Raw genomic sequence first — 19,339 nt, forward strand, 5'->3', positions numbered from 1 at the left:
GTCATTGTATATATACCCTTCTGTGTTCATTCAGTCTTTGCAAAGTCATGTTCGCCTGTCTTACATTTCTGAGCATTTGGATATTGTTATATGTTTTCTCTGGTTACTCTGATCTCAGCCTGTATATTTGGATTACCTTTTTTTCCCTGTTCCCCATTGGATTTATTTGCCTGTTTTTGACTACGACTGGGATTGCCCTTACCGGATTCAACTGCTCTTTTTTCCTGCATTCGACTCCATCTCTGTTCACCAAACATTCCTACTGCATGCTGCTAGTAGTGGGGTGTCTACTCACCTGTGTGCGTGCGATTGCTGCTCGATAGAGCATAGTTGCAGGTGTGAGCCTCTGATCCTGCCTAGGTAACCGTTGTGATACCCCACTGTCGTTTTTTTTACTTCCTGTCTGAGTTAACTGTGGAGATCCTGTCGATACCTTAGCAGCAGAACACTCGGGCCTCTTGGAGAACGGGACAAATGTGTCATCACTGGGAGTGTCACTGCAAGGTAGTGTTTCAGCTTCACCACCTGCACCTCCACTAACACCACCTAATGTGGCGGAAGCACTCAGGCTGCTTCCTCTCTCAGGCCCAGTGTCTGAGCTTTGGCGCCGGCTCTCAGCTTCAGCCTTCATGATGGTGGAGATGAGGTCTGGACTGGAGGAGGACATTTTCTTCGGCAACCGATCATCTCTGTAAGCTGCCCTGGAGCCCAGGTGTTGCTCTCTACATTGGACAGTAATGTTGGGAGCATTGCTGTGGTTTCTTGGGGATTTTTCATGTAGAGAACTAGAAAACATGGTCTTCAGGCTGGCGAGGTCATTGCTACCACCCTTGGCCACCTTGCGGTAACGGGGTTTACCCCTCCGAGAGCGAGCAGGTGAGGTGGGAGTCTTGTTGGCGCAGGACGGAATGGTGACTTGGGTCATAGAAGAGTCTAGTTTGGGGAGGATAACTTCTGACTTCAGCAGATCAGGTCTGGTTAGGAGAGATGGTGATAGACATTGTACAATAAGCTCAAATGTAATGTTCAAAACAACACTTTATATTTTGTAAATATTTTACTAATAGCATATAGGAGGTAATCATGATTTTCTAGTGGCTGCCAACTAATACTGATAACCCTTCTTGTAACTAAATTTATTGTATTGTGCTCACTATTGTTGTCCATTAAAAAAAACAAAAAAACCCCAGCAGTCTTTTGACAAGAGCATGCTTCTTGTGCTAAATGGGAGGCTGGGGACAGTTTTTTTTTTTTGTTTGTTTGTTTTTTGTTTTTTTTTCTTATTTACAGATATATATATTGTGGTCATCTGCATTCAGACCTGATATTAAAACAATTTGTATTCAAGTAACCTCTTAATTCTACTTTAGCCACATGTCTAGATAGTTCTGTGGGGAAGAGGACTGCCTCCAGTACCATTTTATCAGAGAGGCAATATGAAATCCTTATTTAATTATCCTTTTGTTTTTTTAATTATGTACAAATTAAATTGGATTTAAATGCTTATTGCAGCTAATTTGATTATTTTTCAAACATTGCTTCAAAATATCCACTATTATGTAGAGGAGCAAGTTGTCACGGTGACCCCCCCCCCCTTGATGTTGTAGTTCCCATGGTGCTAAGAACCATGTTTGCACCTGGGTCTCGTTTCCCTGTAATATACTTGTGAGCATATATTGTCTTCCTCTCTTGTGCTGTCATTCATTGCTCTCAGAGATTAAACTTTTGTCTCTTTCACTGTGTTCCTGGTTTTATGTTTTCTTGCTATCCGCCCCTCTCCAGGTTCTATGACGAGGGACTGTTATGTATTTTGAGTATGGATTTGCCCCTAATAAATGCTGCTGCACACCTGTGTCCTGACTCAACTTGCTTGCTGGTACTGAATTACAGACCAACCGAGGACCCAGCCAGACGTTACAGTATGTGGCATTTTTATTGGAGCGAAAATGAAAGCAGCCTCACTACAACAGTAAAGGCAAACATCCTAGCACAGTGGGAACAAGGGCTCCTTGTCACTTGAGGTTACTGATGGGATCCCCCTGCTGGACTTTTATAAGATGGGAGCCCAGGTAAGTCACTTGGCTACTTCCAGTTCCATTTTTGTGCACTTTTACTGTACTCCATTTTCTTTATTGCAAACTGAAATCTTAATGCATTGAATTTGGTTAATGAATGAGTACTACATATGGGGTAAGTTTGGTTAGATATTCTTCAAAGGAATCCTCATGTTCATGCTATCCTGATCTAGTTCACAGATCCTCATGCTACTATATTCAACTGTGAGAACACTTGGGATCCTGCAACTCTGAGTCCTTTTCTCAAAATGCATATTCTCAATAATATCTATTTAGGCATTAACATTTCCCCCTGGCTATTAGAACTATTCACCCATAATTACATACCTTTTATTAAAAACAATAGAAGATGACCTCAAACATTAGTTCAATCTCCCTCTAACCTTAATAGGCTGAACAGCTAGAATAAAAAAGAAAATTCTGCCCTGTATCAATTATATCTTTTGAATACTTCCTGTCGCTCCTGACAAATGATTCAAATCTCTTGACACTGCTTTTGGTTTTATTGGAACAATAAGATGCCCAGAATCAACTTTAACAAATAGAATATTCTGAAACTTTTCTCAGGTGAAATATTTTTAAATATATCCATACAACAATTACAATGCTTTAAAAACCATGTCATGTCAGCCTGAGTGAAAGCACAAACATGACACAGCATAAGATGTTAAAAATGGGTCTAGCAAAAAGACACATGTTCACAATGCTCTCTAAGTAGCACTGAAGATTACCTGAACCTGACAAGTTTAGACATTCTGGACATCCAAAATTCATGCACTCTTGTCAGTCTTAAATGAATATTCCAACATCTGGTTCTAAGACAGCTAGACCTCCCCAATAAACCCAGGAATCCATCATTAATCTCTCTAACTCATGAAGAAAACCACTGTATCTATCTAGAAATCAAAGCACTTACTAAATATCAGTGGACAAACCTTTTCATGGGACATATTTCAATAGAAAAACATTTAGAAATCACAGAAAAAGAAATAGTCTTTACTTTTTTGTATAATCTATTTTTGCATCCCCCAATTTAGTCATATTAAATCCCATCCATCAAATAAGTCTCCCATGTCACACATCATAAGTCACCCTGAAAGGATGAGGGCTGTCAATCACTATATCATGCAGCATACACTATTCTCAAAAGTATTCACTTACCTATACAAATCATTGAATTCAGGTGTTCCAATCACTTCCATGGCTACAGGTGTATAAAACCAGGCACCTAGGCATGCAGACTACTTCTACAAACATTTGTGAAAGAATGGGTCACTTTCAGGAGCTCTGTGAATTCCAGCGTGGTAACGTGATAGGATGCCACATGTGCAACAAGTCGAGTCTTGAAATTTCCTCGCTACTAAATATTCCACAGTCAACTGTCAGTGATGTTATAACAAAGTAAAAGTGATTGGGAATGACAGCAACTCAGCCATGAAGTGGTAGGCCATGTAAAATGACAGAGCAAGGTCACTGGATGCTGAGGTGCATAGTGCGCAGAGTTCGCCGACTTTCTGCAGAGTCAGTCGCTACAGACCTCCAAAATTCATGTGGCATTCAGATTAGCTCAAGAACAGTGTGAAGAGAGCTTCATGGAATGGGTTTCCATGGCTGAGCAGCTGCATCCAAGCCTTACATCACCAAGCACAACGCAAAGCATCGGATGCAGTGGTGTAAAGCACGCTGCCACTGGACTCTAGAGCAGTGGAGATGTGTTCTCTGGAGTGACAAATCACGCTTCTCCATCTGGCAAACCGATGGACGAGTCTGGGTTTGGTGGTTTCCAGGAGAACAGTACTTGTCTGATTGCATTGTGCCAAGTGTAAAGTTTGGTGGAGGGGGGATTATAGTGTGGGGTTGTTTTTCAGGAGTTGGGTTCAGCCCCTTAGTTCCAGTGAAAGGAACTGCTAATGCTTCAGCATACCAAGAGATTTTGGACAGTTTCATGCACCCAACTTTGTGGAACAGTTTGGGGATGGCCCCTATCTGTTCCAACATGACTGTGCACCAGTGCACAAAACAAGGTCCATAAAGACGGATGAGCGAGTTTGGTGTGGAAGAACTTGACTGGCCTGCACAGAGTCCTGACCTCAACCCAATAGAACACCTTTGGGATGAATTAGAGCGGAGACTGAGAGCCAGGCCTTCTCGTCCAACATCAGTGTCTGACCTCACAAATGTGCTTCTGGAAGAATGGTAAAAAATTCCCATAAACACACTCCTAAACCTTGTGGAAAGCCTTCCCAGAAGAGTTGAAGCTGTTATAGCTGCAAAGGGTGGACCAACATCATATTACACCCTATAAATTAAGATTGGGATATCACTCAAATTCATATGTATGCAAAGGCAGACAAGTAAATATTTTTGGCAATATAGAGTATATCCCCCCCTTTTCTGATGCATGAGCTCACAGAGACCGATGATTGGTTAGTGTTGCTGTAATTGACAGGGGAGAGCCACCCCTCCCTCTCTGAGGGCAAAGCCAATTTTGTTCTCTTGGGAACCCAGCTACAGATGGCTGTGGCATCAGCAGGGATCAAACTCATGATCTCTCAATGATAGGCCAAACAGTTTTCTGCTACACCACTCAGGAGCCTTAATAGCAGCCTTTACTCAACCTTTAAACCCTTATGCACCTCCTTACAAATACAAATATCACCATACGTTCATTAACTTCATCTACATATGGCTGGCATACATTTTCAGACACTATCAAGAAGGAATAGATGGACACGTAGTCAACACAACAGGCCATACTGGAGGTAATGTAGAGCAGTGGAAATAACCCAACACGGGCCACCACCCTCGACATAGATCGGGAGACGCTCGTCACGGGATGGAAACAAAGGGTTATAAAGACATCAGTTACATGTATACCCACACACACACGCACTCTGTCTAAAACTATAGCAAATGTTTTTTTTAATTATCAGTATTACTAGCTTATACTTTTGTTTTTTTTCTTTTCAAATGGATGTGATTTCCTTTATATGTTCTTTTTCCTCTATTGTTATTATTATTATTATTATTATAAACAATAATAAAGTCTTAATAGTCCTCAGAAGAAGGGAAGCGGTGGTGGCCTTTATGCAAACATGTGCTGAGTTTGAACAAGGAACAGTCAATCATCCCATAACAAGAGGCAGGGGCACGACTACTAAACAGGGACGTAATTCTGCCCATCAACTGTGTCCTATCTGCAAAAAGTGAATGGAATGAGGCAATGCAAAAACAGCAGAGGCCTCAGTGATGCACTTGTAGCTGAATTGGCATGCCATGACAGTTAACCCTCTCCCAGGACATCCAGCTGGCCATTACAACAATCTTATGTGAGCTCCCAACCTTCATGCCTGTACTCTCCTGATCAACTTTGAGCCTTGAACTGGATAGATGAACTCTGACCTCAGAACCCATGCCCATGGAAACTGGCCATGCCAGGCTCTTCCCAGAAGAGAAGGAATAACGATGATTGCAGGTGCTGTGTAGTTACTGTGCTGCAAGCCACCATTGCTACCACAATTGTCCTCATCTCTGACCCAGTAAATCAAAAGGTGAGAAACCTTTAATTAAATGTCATAAATATACAGTTCCTGTGAATATTCAATGCCAAAACAGTGATCCTATGTTTACAACCCTTACATAGATTTGTGTGCAACTCGAAGTTTCATGGTTTCATGGGCAGTGGCTACTCAGCTTCACATTCCCTCCTGCTGATCTCTGTCTTTTAGTTTGTGAGGCCTTTATGGCAAATCCCTCAGTAAAGGAGATGTTCTACAACAAACTATCCCACTTATAATGAACACTGGAATCCCACATGAAGGATTCCAACACAATCCAACTTTCTGCTGGGAGATGTGAGAACTCCCCTCTTAGGGTCCCCAATGCCTTCTTGAGTGTATATCCTTGCCATGTTACACTGCCACTAACAAAGGTTCTGACATTAACTCCTCTGCTGCCATTCCCCTAACATATCAAGACATGTCAGAGGTGTTTAGTGAGGCCAGTGAACTTCCCCAACATACTGAGCTCCTGCCTGGAAGTATGTTCACTTTTTCATCTTGCTCAGGGTTTAACAGTCCCTCAACTTTATCAGTCACACCAAGATTCTTTTTTTTTGCAGAAAAGAAGGATGGGAGCCTTGGGCCTTGTATCAATTATCGCGGGTCTCTGTGCAATTACTGTGAAATACCATCATTCCCCTCAGGCTCTCAGCACTTGAGCAGATATGGGTTGCTAAGGTCTCAGGAGAGCCTATAACGTAATTAGGATCAGAGAGTCACTACGAGCACTGGGTGTTGAGCGATGGGCTGGTCAGTATGCACTCAGTCCTTCCTTAAGGAAATCCTCTGGGATCATTTCATTAGATCATTGCTTGTTTTGACGACATCCTCATTTTAGTCTCAAAATGTATCTGAGCACAATGAACATGTGCAGGTGTTCTCTCTGGCCTCCTTGAGAACAAGTTGTACATAAAATTTTGTAAGCTTCATAAGTCTAGCAATGCATTCTTGGGCTATGTCATAAGTCATCATGGAGTGGAGATGGATGGTGGAAAGGTCAGTTTGGTTAGAGGTAGTTCAAACACTCATCAGGGGAAGGTAGAAATGTATTCCAGCTGGTAGGAGTCCTTAGACCTCACATGCAATTTATAAAAGTATTATAAAAGCCAAATTTATAGATGTAGCCATTACTGTGTGTTTAAGAAGCCTGCTAAAAAGGGCAATATGAACTGAAATTAACCAGGTGTATATATCCAACCCTGAATGACAGGGATCAAGATACTTGTAATTATTACATGTTTCTAATAAAGTGGGTGTTTCTGATTAAATGTGGTTAATAGGCAGCACTGTTTAGAAACAAACTATATTATTCCAGTTATTTTATTTAATCAAAAAATCTATTTGACCTCACTGACCATATTGCCAGCTAAGTCAGTCTAGTTACAGAGAAATGTTAATGAGTTGACAATCCAGAGACAATGTTAATAAACATTTTTAAAGGTGTTACTGTCTGTTGAGGATTGTGGAAGTGCAATGTTTTGAAAGAACGGCTCTGAACTCAAACAGACATTACGTAGCCAGACTCTACTCTACTCTGTAAGTACAAACAAGATTATTCCATGGTACTCTACTTGCTGATGTAGTTCCTTGGTATAAGGTGCCTTACAGAATTATCAGTGTTTGTCAAGTCTTTTTTTAAAAGTGATTTACTAAAGTATTTTCATTGGTATAAGGGGAAAAAACTTTGTATATAAATAGGAAAATCCTCTGCAGTGTTAAAGTATGTGGCATTTTTGCTTTGATTGTGGTTTCATACCTTTTGCTATGAGAAGGCAGTTTCTGAGGTACATTGCGTTTTTTAATGAGTTTATCCATGGAATTGGAGCCTCCTTGTCTGGTACTGTGATGTTTGAACAGGCCAGGATACTTGTTATCAAGATACTGTTCTCGTCTGAACACAGAATAACACAGAGATACATCACATTACGATCTAAGCATGAAGTAGTATTAAGCTTGAAATGTATCCTTTCTGTGGATCTGTGTGTGACTGTAGAATTCGTGATTTAAATATAATAATGATTAAACCTTTGACCAAAATACATCTGTAAGACTATCTTAAGGCTGATTTATATTTGAGGGATCTGCAGACAAAATAAAGCCACTTAAAAAGACATGCCCTAAATGAGAGTATCTCATGGAGCGGTCTCTAGCCTTGATGCAATCTTTTACATGGACAAAGGCGATACCACAGGACCGAACAAAATGGAATTTGAAAACCTTATTATTGAGGCTAATTACTATACTAGGTAACTATTGTTCACAAGCTAGAATTAACACTCTAGCCATGTGCACTTTACTACAATGATACAACCAGATATAAAGACTATAAACACTGGTTTATAGTGGTTTGGTGTATGACACTCGAGTGACCATCTGTGGAGAGAGCAAAAATGGGTCCTAGCATAACATGCAGTATGTAATGAGTCACCATAAACTCCTCGGCTCACATCAGAGTGTTTCTCCATCCCCTCCAACCACCACCCACTCTACACACCTGTGTAGTTCCTTCTCCTTTAACTCTAATTGCAGCATAACTGCATTGAGCTCCATGTAAAGGTTGTTGGCTCTTTCAAGCTTTCTTTCGTAGTGTTCACGGATGTCCAGGGCATGCCTAAGAACAAACAGAGCAAAAAGCAACGCACAGTCAGTTTAATCCATTAAGGTTTCCTTATATCGCCCCATTTTAAACGGAACTTTTAATCCAGTTTGAACTTTTCTTTCTATTCCTTTACTGCTAGCTTCACTACCACAGATATAAAATCCACATTTGGATTCTCCGATCATCATCTGCCTGAACTTTTTTTAATTTTAAGTTAGGATTATTGAACCTTTGTTTTCTCCATACATTACAGCATTTATTTGATGCTTTTTTTTCCCCCAAAGCAACTTACAATTATAAACTAATACAACTTGGGCAATTGGGGGTTAAGGGTCTTGCTCACAGGCAAGCAGCTTGGCAGCAGTGAGGCTTAAACTGTCAACCTTCTGAATATAAGTCAAGAACCTTAACCACTGAGCTACCACTGTCCTCTGGGACACTCTCTGCTCACCTTAGTTCCTCCTTACGCCTGATGATAAGTTCCTCGTCAAGTCGGTGCAAGCAGGTACCTTCAGATTTGATCTTCTCAAACTGTTGTTTCACCTCATCTCTCCACTCTGCCTAAAGGCACATTACAAGACACCCGACTGCATTATGACATAATCCACATAGCCGAGAGAGCTCATGTCTTCATTCAGCTTGTTTAATGGTGATGGTGATCAATGCGCTCTGTAATTTAGATCAGGTCCACATTCTCTGTTCAATCTCAGAAGAAGGTGTCTAATTGATTTTGCACACTACACACAAACGAAGAAGTCAGTAACTGATTATTTGATTCCTTGCCGAAATCAAGTGTCACGAAACGCTTGCCTCCCGCGAGTCACGTGGTTTGGCCAGCCACTTCTACTGGGAGGATCTGTTTGTGGCCACACCTGCACCTTGTTTGTTTATATGTATTTAAACCTGTGTCGAAGTGTGCAGTGTTGGTCATTGTTGATGTAACGTGTTAATGTTAAGGTTAATGTTCTTTTCATCATCATTAAATGTATTCGTGTTTTTCGTCTGTGTTTATTGTTCACCGTGTCATGTTCGTGTTTCTCGTGTGTAATACGTGTGAGTACCGATGTCGTTATATGTAAATAAATGTTCATCCACGTCTCTGGAGTCTGTGCGTCCTGCCCCTCGCCCTTCGGCACTCGGGCCACCACGCCTTACATCAAGACTTGTATCAAGACATTCTCATTTCCCTAAATGTCACTATTTCAGTAGTGACATAAGGAACGGAATCTTAAAATATTTAAGAATAAACTTTGAAAGCACATTTATGACAGGTTGCAAAGAAACTCTCAAATCAGAGTGTCTAAGGGAGCCTAATACCTGAGTAATCCCAGTACCTGAGATTTAAAATAGGTTTCCTGTGGAGTGGACAGAACATCAGCTGAGGCTATGTCCAAATGGAGAAGAATCTGCCGGAAAGAAGGTCTATTTCTGGGTTTGCAGTTCCTGAGAAATTGTTAAACAAAAATAACAAGTAATTATGAAAGGAAGCTTCATCCTCAACTTATTTATATTTTAATCTCAAAGCAAAATCAATGAATTTGCCGATCGACAGGCGTACAACAGTGACTTTTCTGACAGTGACTTTTTGATGCTGAAGTTAACATTTATTCTTTTATTCTAGTAAGTGAGTAGGAAGCCATAATCCTGTATATCTCTTGTTAGATGCTGCTGTGATGATATTTAATTTATTTTTGTTTTGTTTTGTTTTTTTCAAGAAAATGACGACTTTGATTGAACCTTTCAGGCATCCTCATTTCAGATCTTTTATGTTGTGTAGGTCCTCCATCTCGTGTGTGCATCCTGTCTCTCACCAGCACTGCTTAAGTAGAATCTTGAAGCCATCAGGACAGGTGTGTGGCACAGGTAGCTGTAAACTGTTGTTTCCAACACCCCAGATGATGGCAGAGGAGTCTACATCTTTATATGGCACCTCTCCTGTCAGCATCTCCCAAAGTACAACTCCAAAAGACCTAAAATGAGCATTAGATCAGCCCTCGATAATGATTTTTAGATAAAGCATTTGACAATGATTTCTATAATTATCATTTATAATACTACTACTTTAACAATAAATAATAAGTGTTTTTTAAAAGTATTATATATTTATTATTTATTTAAATTAAATATAGGCACCTCACAGGAGGTTTGTTCTATGCCGCAATAAAAGAATATATAATTTAAAATTTTTCTTCCCAGTAATATGGAGTTAGTTCGCAAGAACCCAGACCTTAGTTTCAGATATGCAGTGTAATCAATTCTGCTATACAATAAATTACAATTCTACAATTAATCAATTACAAATGCAACTCAAAAATACAAGAATCATTTGATACAACAGAAATATGCTGTGTTAAAAAGAGCTATAACAATGGAGTGCAAATATCCATCAACTATGTCATCGCTTACCAAATGTCAACTTTTTCAGACACAGGTTCATTTCGGATAACTTCAGGAGCCATCCAGGCCACCGTACCAGCAAAAGACATCTTTGTGCTCTTGTCACTCAGTTCCTTGGAGGTGCCGAAGTCTGAGATCTTCACCAGGTCATCGTACGTAATCAGCATGCTGCAGTGGATTTGAAGGCAAAAGGATCAATTATTTTAGATTGATCGAATGCCTTTCAACTCGAGGATGTCCATTAAAGAGAGAACACTCACTTTGGGGACTTTAGATCTCTGTGGATGATCTTGTGGAGATGCAGGTAGTTCATTCCACCTGCGATGCCCATGGACCATTCTACGAGCAGTGAAGGTGTGATCTTTCTACCTGCACGTAGCACCTCATACAGCTGACCCTGCGCGCAGTACTCCATGATAATACAGTAACAGGGAGCCTGTGTGCAAATGCCCCTGAAGGAGAAAAGGCAACTGGTTTGTTTTTTTTACTTTTTAAAATTCTAATATAAATCAATGTTGTTGTGCCCACAACAATTCTCAACTTATATGACACTGTGAAAATAATACATTTGCTGTCACTGTAGTGATGCATTTTAAAAAGTTCAATACATATTCGTGGCACCAAACTCAATGTGACTATAAATAATAACACTTTTTCACTGGTGTGATACCGGTGCTGTTGTTGGTACTAAAAGCTAAAACAATTGCACATTTTCCCACTGCAACTAAATGGATCTCTGCCCCGTAATATTGCTGGTTCTATTCTGGCCCCATAAACTAGCTGGTCTGGGACCAATGAACGTGTAATGCAGACAACCAAAGGGCGAAGCCCTGTCATCTATATTGATGAAAAGGTGGAAGAAGATGCCATGCATTCTAAAACTAGTAATAAAATGAATTAAACCAAACTGAAATGGAAACAATGTGGTGTAGTGCAGCTCTACGGCACTGTTCTTTGATGCTCACTTGAAGGTGATGATGTTGGGGTGCTTCAGTTTGCGGAGGTGTTTGATGTCTGTTTCTCTGATGTTTCTCACTTTCTTAACAGCTACTTCCTCCCCATGGAACTTCCCTAAAAAGACTGCTCCCTGGGCCCCGCTACCGACCCACTGTAAGTCTGAGATTTCTTCAAATGGCACCTCCCACATGTCTGAGAGAGAAAGACACGTAAACTCATTTACAGGCAGGGAAAAAAAGGCAATGGCCAGTCAGGTTGGAACAATGAATAAACTATGATAAAGCTGAAGGAGTGAAAGTGTGATTTCTAGTTGTTGTTTTTTTAAAGAATTTGCTTCTAGTGGACTTTTGGAGCCTACTATATCTGTCCATTTTTAAATGTTTAAATGTTTTGGCACCAAATGTTTCAGCCAATTGCCAAAGCTGATTTATAAAATCATTTTCATTAAATGTGAAAAATCTTTTTAACTGTGTGCAAATTCTTGAGTTACTAAATTATATTTGAATATTTAAATAGTATAACATTTGCTTGATTTAAAAAAAAAAAACTTTTATGGCAAATATGGTATTTCATTCAAATAGTAACAGATATGCTCCTAACATACAGTATCAATTACTGCTGTCTCAAGGTGTGACACTTATTATCACATTTAATTTGTCCTCTATGTTGCTACTAATACTCCATTCACTCTGAAGAAAATATTTTCCAGTTTTTTTGTAATAATGTCATATATAATAGTCTTGAGGTCTAAAACTGTTCCAGTGCCAGTTTTTCCAGTACTCAGTATATGTTTTGCACAAATTGAATGATCAAAAAATAAAACATAATTAAATGCACTGAATGCAATATGAAATCACACAAATTCTCTAAATGAATAATTGATCAAGTCAAAAAGGTTAAGTCTGCTTCTATCATGGTAAATCAACATTTCAAAATGATGGCTCTGTCTTACCATCATTATTATGTTTGTGTTCTGTGGAGTATGCCTTGCCAATCATAGTCCAAACGGGTTTCAGGCACCCAAAGAGACCCTCCAGGAAGCCACCCCCTCCTCCTGGCTGACAATGCAGCCAGCTGTTGTGTCCTGGGATAACAGGGCCTGCCTCCGGGGCCTCTGCTTCAGCTCGGCTTCCTTCGTTCTCATGGAGCTTAAGCACACTGTTAGCAAAGTGTTCCTGGGCATCCTCACTGGGGGTGGGGCTGTGGCCTTCTCCGTGAGCCTGGCCCGTGTCGATTGAGAGCACGTTGCGTAGGACACACTGGGTGGGAGTCAGGTCCGTTTCTGGGGTGCAGGCAGGTGATTCCAGGTCACGGAAGGATTGCTCGGGGGCGGGAACACCGAAGCCTAGTACACACGGTGAAGCTGGGCGGCTGTCGTGAATGCAGGCCATGAGAAAAATGCTCCCTTTACAATTTGAGCTTCACTGAGGTCAGATGAGATGAAGAGCAGGACCTACATTACTGTGACCATTAAAATAAAAAGTATTAAAAAACAACATGCCACACAGGGACATGGACAAGATTTTGATAGATATTCAGATGAACAAATAAAACCATTTCACCCTAACTAACGAGCTTTTGGGACTAGCCTTCCTTCAGTGAGAAATAAATAAATACATTTAAACCACTTGCTTATTGTTCATTTCTAATGAAGGTTTATATAACCTGTGTTATAAGAAATGAAATACCTTTATGCAGTTGTTCTTTACTTGCATCAAAAGTTTGCTCTCAGTTCTTTGTCTGATTTCATGAAGTGTTTCATGAAAGCCAAGGCAAAAACATATACCATTGGCTGTGTATCATTGGCTGTAATTCAGGCTCTTAGACTCAATTCCACATGTGCCTAATTAAGTGGTTTATCATTAGCAGTCCTAGGTTATTTGTTCTGCCAATATAATGTTTTGAAACTCATAAGATGTCGTACAATTGCTACTGCATCAGTCAGTCCTAAGCAGGACCGTAAACCAGTGATAAATTGATCACCTCTTTTAAAAAAAATTAATTAAATAAATAATCCAGTAGAATTTTTATAAAATCAAACATAACATTTTAGTACAGAATAAACTCACCAACTGCTTTAATTTATTACAAGCACCATGTAATATACAATATATAATTTGTATAAGGATATTCTATTCTCCAACTCTTCATCGGTGGTCACTGTCTGACCACAGAACTAGTTGAATACCTCTGAGCAAGATACAATTACTGTCAACCCAGAATCAGGAACACTACCATGTTTAAAGACTGCAACACTGTTGTATCTGATACACATATATCAGCACAACATCGCTACCATATCAGCGTCAATGCTGTGTTAAGAATGGTCCACCCCCCATACAACATCCAATCAATATTGATCCTGTGGAATGAAACTGACCAGCCATGAGGTGAATACTTTACAAATTAGGCAGGGCAACATGGCAGTATGTAACTATACAGTTATAAAATGCACCTCTAAGGCAGGTGACCTAAAGGGTCAGTAACTGTAGGACAGCACTTCTAATATGGTGGGTCCGGAGTGAACAGCCAAGTCTAAAAGCCTGTGTAAGAGCCTGTGGAAGAGCTAAAGAATTTGGGGTTGCTCTACCTTTCCAGCGTTCAGGAGAAACTGAGTAAAAAGTCAGTTAAAATGATTACAAACAACTAGAAAATATATATGTTTTTTACAAAAGCCTTCTTTAAAGTGAAAGCTCTAGCAATAATCTCACATAAAGGACTGAGTTAGCATTAAGTGTTAGTCATTAACATTGTTAGAAACAAACATATATTGCCTTTTGAATTAAACACAAAACATCACAAAAAAACTTAAACATGAAGAAAATGCCAACACGATATTCAGAAAGAGCTACAATAATAATAATAATAATAATAATTCATTGTTAAAAATAACAAGGATCAACCGAGAATAAAATAGCCCGATTAGTGATGAAATCTTGGTAGTAGCCTCAGACGTATGGAGACTACTGTCTTTGAACAAATGAACTTTCAGCTCAAATGACACCAACAGCCTGCATATGAAAATTCTCAACTGAACTGAAATCACGCCAAGTTCTAAACCAAATTCAGACTTAATGAAAGACTCAGTGGAGACTGCATTTTACGAATATTCTGGTGAAGGACTGTTTACAGCACTGTCATTGTAAACCCTTCCCATCCAATAGTCGTGTGTAACGGTTGTCCATCTTATGGTTTAAATAAACTGAAGACTAAACGAAGTGTAAGTAGCAGCAAAATAGATCGTGTATTTTTCCGTTCATGTACTTTATAGATACTTACCATTTATTTAGAATTTAAAACGATGAATAGGTCCCTCCATTCGTTAATCGTTTCGTTCACTTTGCTTCCAGCAGTGTTTAGGGGGTACCACTGTTCTTCAGCCTTCGTGATGGGTCCCATACAATAGATTTGAGGCTGCTTCCTTTTCTTTTGGTTACAGATAACGTAGCGAAAAATATGCACGCAACGGACGACATATATATTATGATAGTGGATGACAGGTCAGTCTAATTCTCCTTTAAATGTCCTCACCGAACGCGCGACCTTTGCGGAATTTATGATGCGGAAAACTAGTCCGACAAGAGTGGATAAAAGCATGAGGCGGGATATGACGAAAATGTTTCTGTAAAGGAGGATGGTGGTAGTGATGCTCCTGATGGGGGTGGGGAAGAGTGTGTGTGTGTGTGTGTGTGTGTGTGTGTGTGTGTGTGTGTGAGATAGAGAGAGAGAGAGAGAGAGAGAGAGAGAGAGAGAGAGAGAGAGAGAGAGAGAGAGAGAGCGAGAGGCAGAGAGAGAGAGAGAGAGAGAGAGAGAAAGAAAGAGAGAGAGAGAGAAAGAAAAACAGAGAGCACTGGGCGTTGCTTGTTTCCTGGGTCTGACCATCAGATTCATACTGAATATCCATTCGCCTATATATAAGTGTTATTGGATTCCTCAGTACATATAAGATATTGTGAATTACTTTCGGATCTCTGACGCGCGTTAAAGCTTCTTTATTATAGATTTATATGCCCACAGAGCTCAAATCTAAATGAGAACATGTGCCCATTCTTACAATAACCCAAGTAATGAACCTACAGTTTGTGATTCTTAAGAGATTTGGACCTAAAAGTTGCCCTAGCTGTATTTTGAAACCTTTGAAACAAATTGTATTGTAGTGTATTATATATATTTTTAATTTTTATTCTTATATTATTTTTTAAATTGTTAAAACTTTATTTTGTTTTTCATTACACCATTTTTCATACAAAACATTGTCAGAAATTAACCTGAATTGCTTACAAACAGTGACGAGCTAAGTTGTTTACATGTGAAAGACAGGTTAACTTATTTGTTTACAATGATTAATTGACTAATCTGATTTAGTTAATGTCTAAAGCCTTTTGTCAATTTTTCTGTTAAGTATTTGTCAAATAATAAAACATTGTTTAATATGAATTGCATTTTTACAGTAATATGTTTCTGACTGAGCTGATTATTTGTGATAATTATGGAACATACTTAGGGTCTTTTATAGCAATTTGAAGTAAAGTATGTTTTACTGAAGGAGAATATGTTTGAGTATTTTTTTCTGAAAATACCAAAATAAAAATGGCAGGTTTTGTGTGTAAGATCAGAATATGTACAGTGTCACTTCATAGAATTATAAAGTTTTTTTGTTTTTTTTTTAAGTTTTTTAAATTTCAACAATAGTTTGTAAACACTCGAAAAACATAACCATTTGTTGTTAACCCAACAGTAGGCATAATTTTGGTGAAATATCTACACATGAATACAAAAAATGTCAAAAAGCAGACTGGGTTTGTGTTTATAATGTTTGTGACCCTAATATAAAAACCATGTGAGTGTTTCTAATCCCCAGGATTAGATCCACCACATGATTATCCCTAAATGATGACATTATCCACAAAAGTCAGAGGAGAGCCCTATGAACTGTGTGACAGAGAAGCTGATTCTTGGTATATGTTATGGAAAGGGAGCATCTAGAGAAAAAAATGTTTGACTATAACTATTCAGAATCCATAATTATGCAGAATCCATTAAAATCAAACCCTATAGCCAAGACGTATTTTTGCTGTATTGCTACTTCAGGTCAAATATGGTTACCAGTAAGGAAAAATGCACAAAAAGATTAAATATGTGTTTTTGTCATCAGTGTCGAAAATATATAATACAATTATAAAGACATTTCTACTGAACACTAGATGAGGGGCAACAGTCATTTTCACTAATACTTTGTTCTCTCTAATATACTCTGTATGCACCCTGTCTCAGTAACTCTGGGTCTAACATGGCAATTTAAATATGAGTAACCCTGATAATAATGGCTAATATTTAATTTTTTTCATCATAATCCTGAATTATCATGGAATACTGATGTATTCTTTACATTTTGTAATTTATCAGATTTAAATGCTCAAAAAAATATTAAAATTTTGCTGCACATTTGGAAGTGACAACATGACTTTTCTGGGTGGGGGTATCCAGAAATAGTATCCAGAAATGAGTGGGGAAGATAGCACTATGAACTACAGAACTAGGAGGTCATGGCTATAAGTTCCATTGTTGGTAATAAGTATTTTACATTAACCTCTGTGCTGTGGTTTAAACGAAAGCCATCAGATACATTGGATGCAATAGGATGGTAACAACCAATAAAGAATAGACATCTCATCTAAAGTGGCTGTACCAGACCTCTGAGACACCTTCTCATCTACAGTAGTGGAAACTTGAAGTAACTACTCAACTTGCAGTAACTTCTGCACATAGAGCCAGCGCTAAAACACAGAAATGGCATTGTTTTCAGTTAATAAGCATCCATTTAGCTTTGCATTTATAAAAGACCCCTGACCAGTTTCCTGTATCATATAATTATGTACCACTCAAAATCACAGCTTACCATGTACATTTATATATTTTGACATTTTTAGATACTATTCATATATAGTGGCAAGATTTAATGCCATCATCAAATGTTCATGCTAAAGGTGAGGAGATGGGAACCTTAAAAGATCACAAAAAATTACACTAGCCGTGATATTTCCTTTAGATTAATATAAATTGCTTATGGATATTATTCAATACAGTGAAGAGTTAATGACAATAAAATGACCAGACAATGCCTTCCTGAAAGTCACATGGTACCTGATGGGAAGAGGGAGGGTGATGGGGAAAGAGGAGGTTGCCCTGGCAACAGAATCCTCAATAGGCTATGTGAAGTCAGAAGCTGTAATATTAGATGGTGACTGTAGAATGAGTCACTATATGGCAGGCACAACTCACATTTTAACGAGGGCAAGCAGGGAGCTCAAGGGGAAATATGAAGCAGGAAGGCAATGTGTGCTTGTGTATCAGGATTTAAGAAAATTTAAAAAAAAACTACAAACAAATTGCAGTGAAGTATAAAATAATAATATAGGAATAATATAATAATATAATTAACCCCTGCACCTTATGTACCACTGGCAAAAATGGAAGTGGCTGATTAAGAGACATCCTACCAATGGCTGGAAAAGGCAGGCTTGAAAGACAGCACAGAGGCACTAATCATGGCAGAACAGGAACAAGCTCTGAATACGAGATCAATAGAGGCCTACCATAGCAGACAGGACCCCAGACGCAGGCTGTGCAAAGATGCCACTGAAACAACCCAACACATAACAGCAGGATGCAAGATGCTAGCAGGCAGAGCATACATGGAATGCCATAACTGAGTGGCTGGTATAGTATACAGATACATCTGTGGTGAGTATGGGCTGGACGTTGCGAGGTCAAAGTGGGATACACCCCAGAAGGTGATGGAGAATGGGACTTCCAGACAGTCTGACAAAATGGTAAAGACTAACCAACAATACATAATAATGATGGACAAACAGCAGAAGAGGGCCGTTGTGATAGATGTAGCAATTCCAAGTGATAGCAACATCAGGAACAAGGAACACAAAAAGCTTGAGAAACACCAAGGGCTGAGAGAAGAGCTGGAAAGGGTGTGGAAGGTGAAGGCAAACGTGGATCCCATGATAATCGGAGCACTAGGAGCTGTGACCCTCAAACTGGAAGAATGAGTGCAGCAGATTTCAAGAACAACATCCCAAATCTCCATCCAGAAGATTGAAGTCCTGGGAACAGCTAAGATACTACGCAGGATCCTCAAACTCACAGGCCTGTGAGGTAGGCTTGAAGGAAAAAAAAACACCACCCGGAAGAGAGCGAATGGGGAATTTTATATAAGTGTGTGTGCATGTGTGTGCGTCTGTGTGTTATCACCCAGTCTTCTTCTTGCATTACTACAGAAGTTGTCTATTGTATCACTTGAAAGAAATGTAATCAGCATTACATTGAAGAAACCAGAAGAAGTCTTGCTTATCATTTTGTTGAACATCTGTGGATCATCAGAATTTGTAATTTCCAGTGGCAAGGCATTTTAATACTAATGAACATTGCATCTGTTTGCATTGTCAGTTGTTACTATGGTAGCAATGAAATTAGTTATTTTCCACTGGTACCAGAGTTGATGATCCTCAGTATACTGTGTGTTAAAGTCCACTCTGTGTCAAGTGTATAAACATATTGCTTTATGAAAAAAATGAATGTTTAAACGCTAAATAACCTCCCAGATATTCAGGATATGCCACATATATATTCAGAAACTCTTGCTGGACAATTCAATACAAGACAGTCCAAGGAACTAAAGTTGCTGCTAGATGTACTAGACAGGTCATGGAATTTATTAATGCAATTTATTAATGAAA

General features: G+C 39.1%; 1 protein-coding gene across 1 annotated transcript in view; it reads right to left on the bottom strand.

Annotated features, from left to right (window-relative positions):
* The window catches only part of LOC113578945 (mitogen-activated protein kinase kinase kinase 12-like), a 20,529-nt gene extending 5,292 nt beyond the window's left edge, over positions 1–15,237 (bottom strand). The window contains exons 1-11 of the mRNA XM_027012503.2: positions 14,868–15,237; positions 12,541–13,049; positions 11,597–11,780; positions 10,892–11,083; positions 10,641–10,799; positions 10,046–10,204; positions 9,569–9,677; positions 8,686–8,795; positions 8,130–8,246; positions 7,392–7,526; positions 296–974 (exon numbers count right to left, since the gene is read on the bottom strand). Of these exons, the coding sequence (XP_026868304.1) occupies positions 296–974; positions 7,392–7,526; positions 8,130–8,246; positions 8,686–8,795; positions 9,569–9,677; positions 10,046–10,204; positions 10,641–10,799; positions 10,892–11,083; positions 11,597–11,780; positions 12,541–12,979 (2,283 nt within the window). The 5' untranslated portion in view covers positions 12,980–13,049; positions 14,868–15,237. The remainder of the gene's footprint in view (positions 1–295; positions 975–7,391; positions 7,527–8,129; positions 8,247–8,685; positions 8,796–9,568; positions 9,678–10,045; positions 10,205–10,640; positions 10,800–10,891; positions 11,084–11,596; positions 11,781–12,540; positions 13,050–14,867) is intronic.
* Between the last annotated feature and the right edge of the window lie 4,102 nt (positions 15,238–19,339).

This window comes from Electrophorus electricus, chromosome 20, assembly GCF_013358815.1.
Source record: "Electrophorus electricus isolate fEleEle1 chromosome 20, fEleEle1.pri, whole genome shotgun sequence".
Taxonomy (NCBI): Eukaryota; Metazoa; Chordata; class Actinopteri; order Gymnotiformes; family Gymnotidae; genus Electrophorus; species Electrophorus electricus.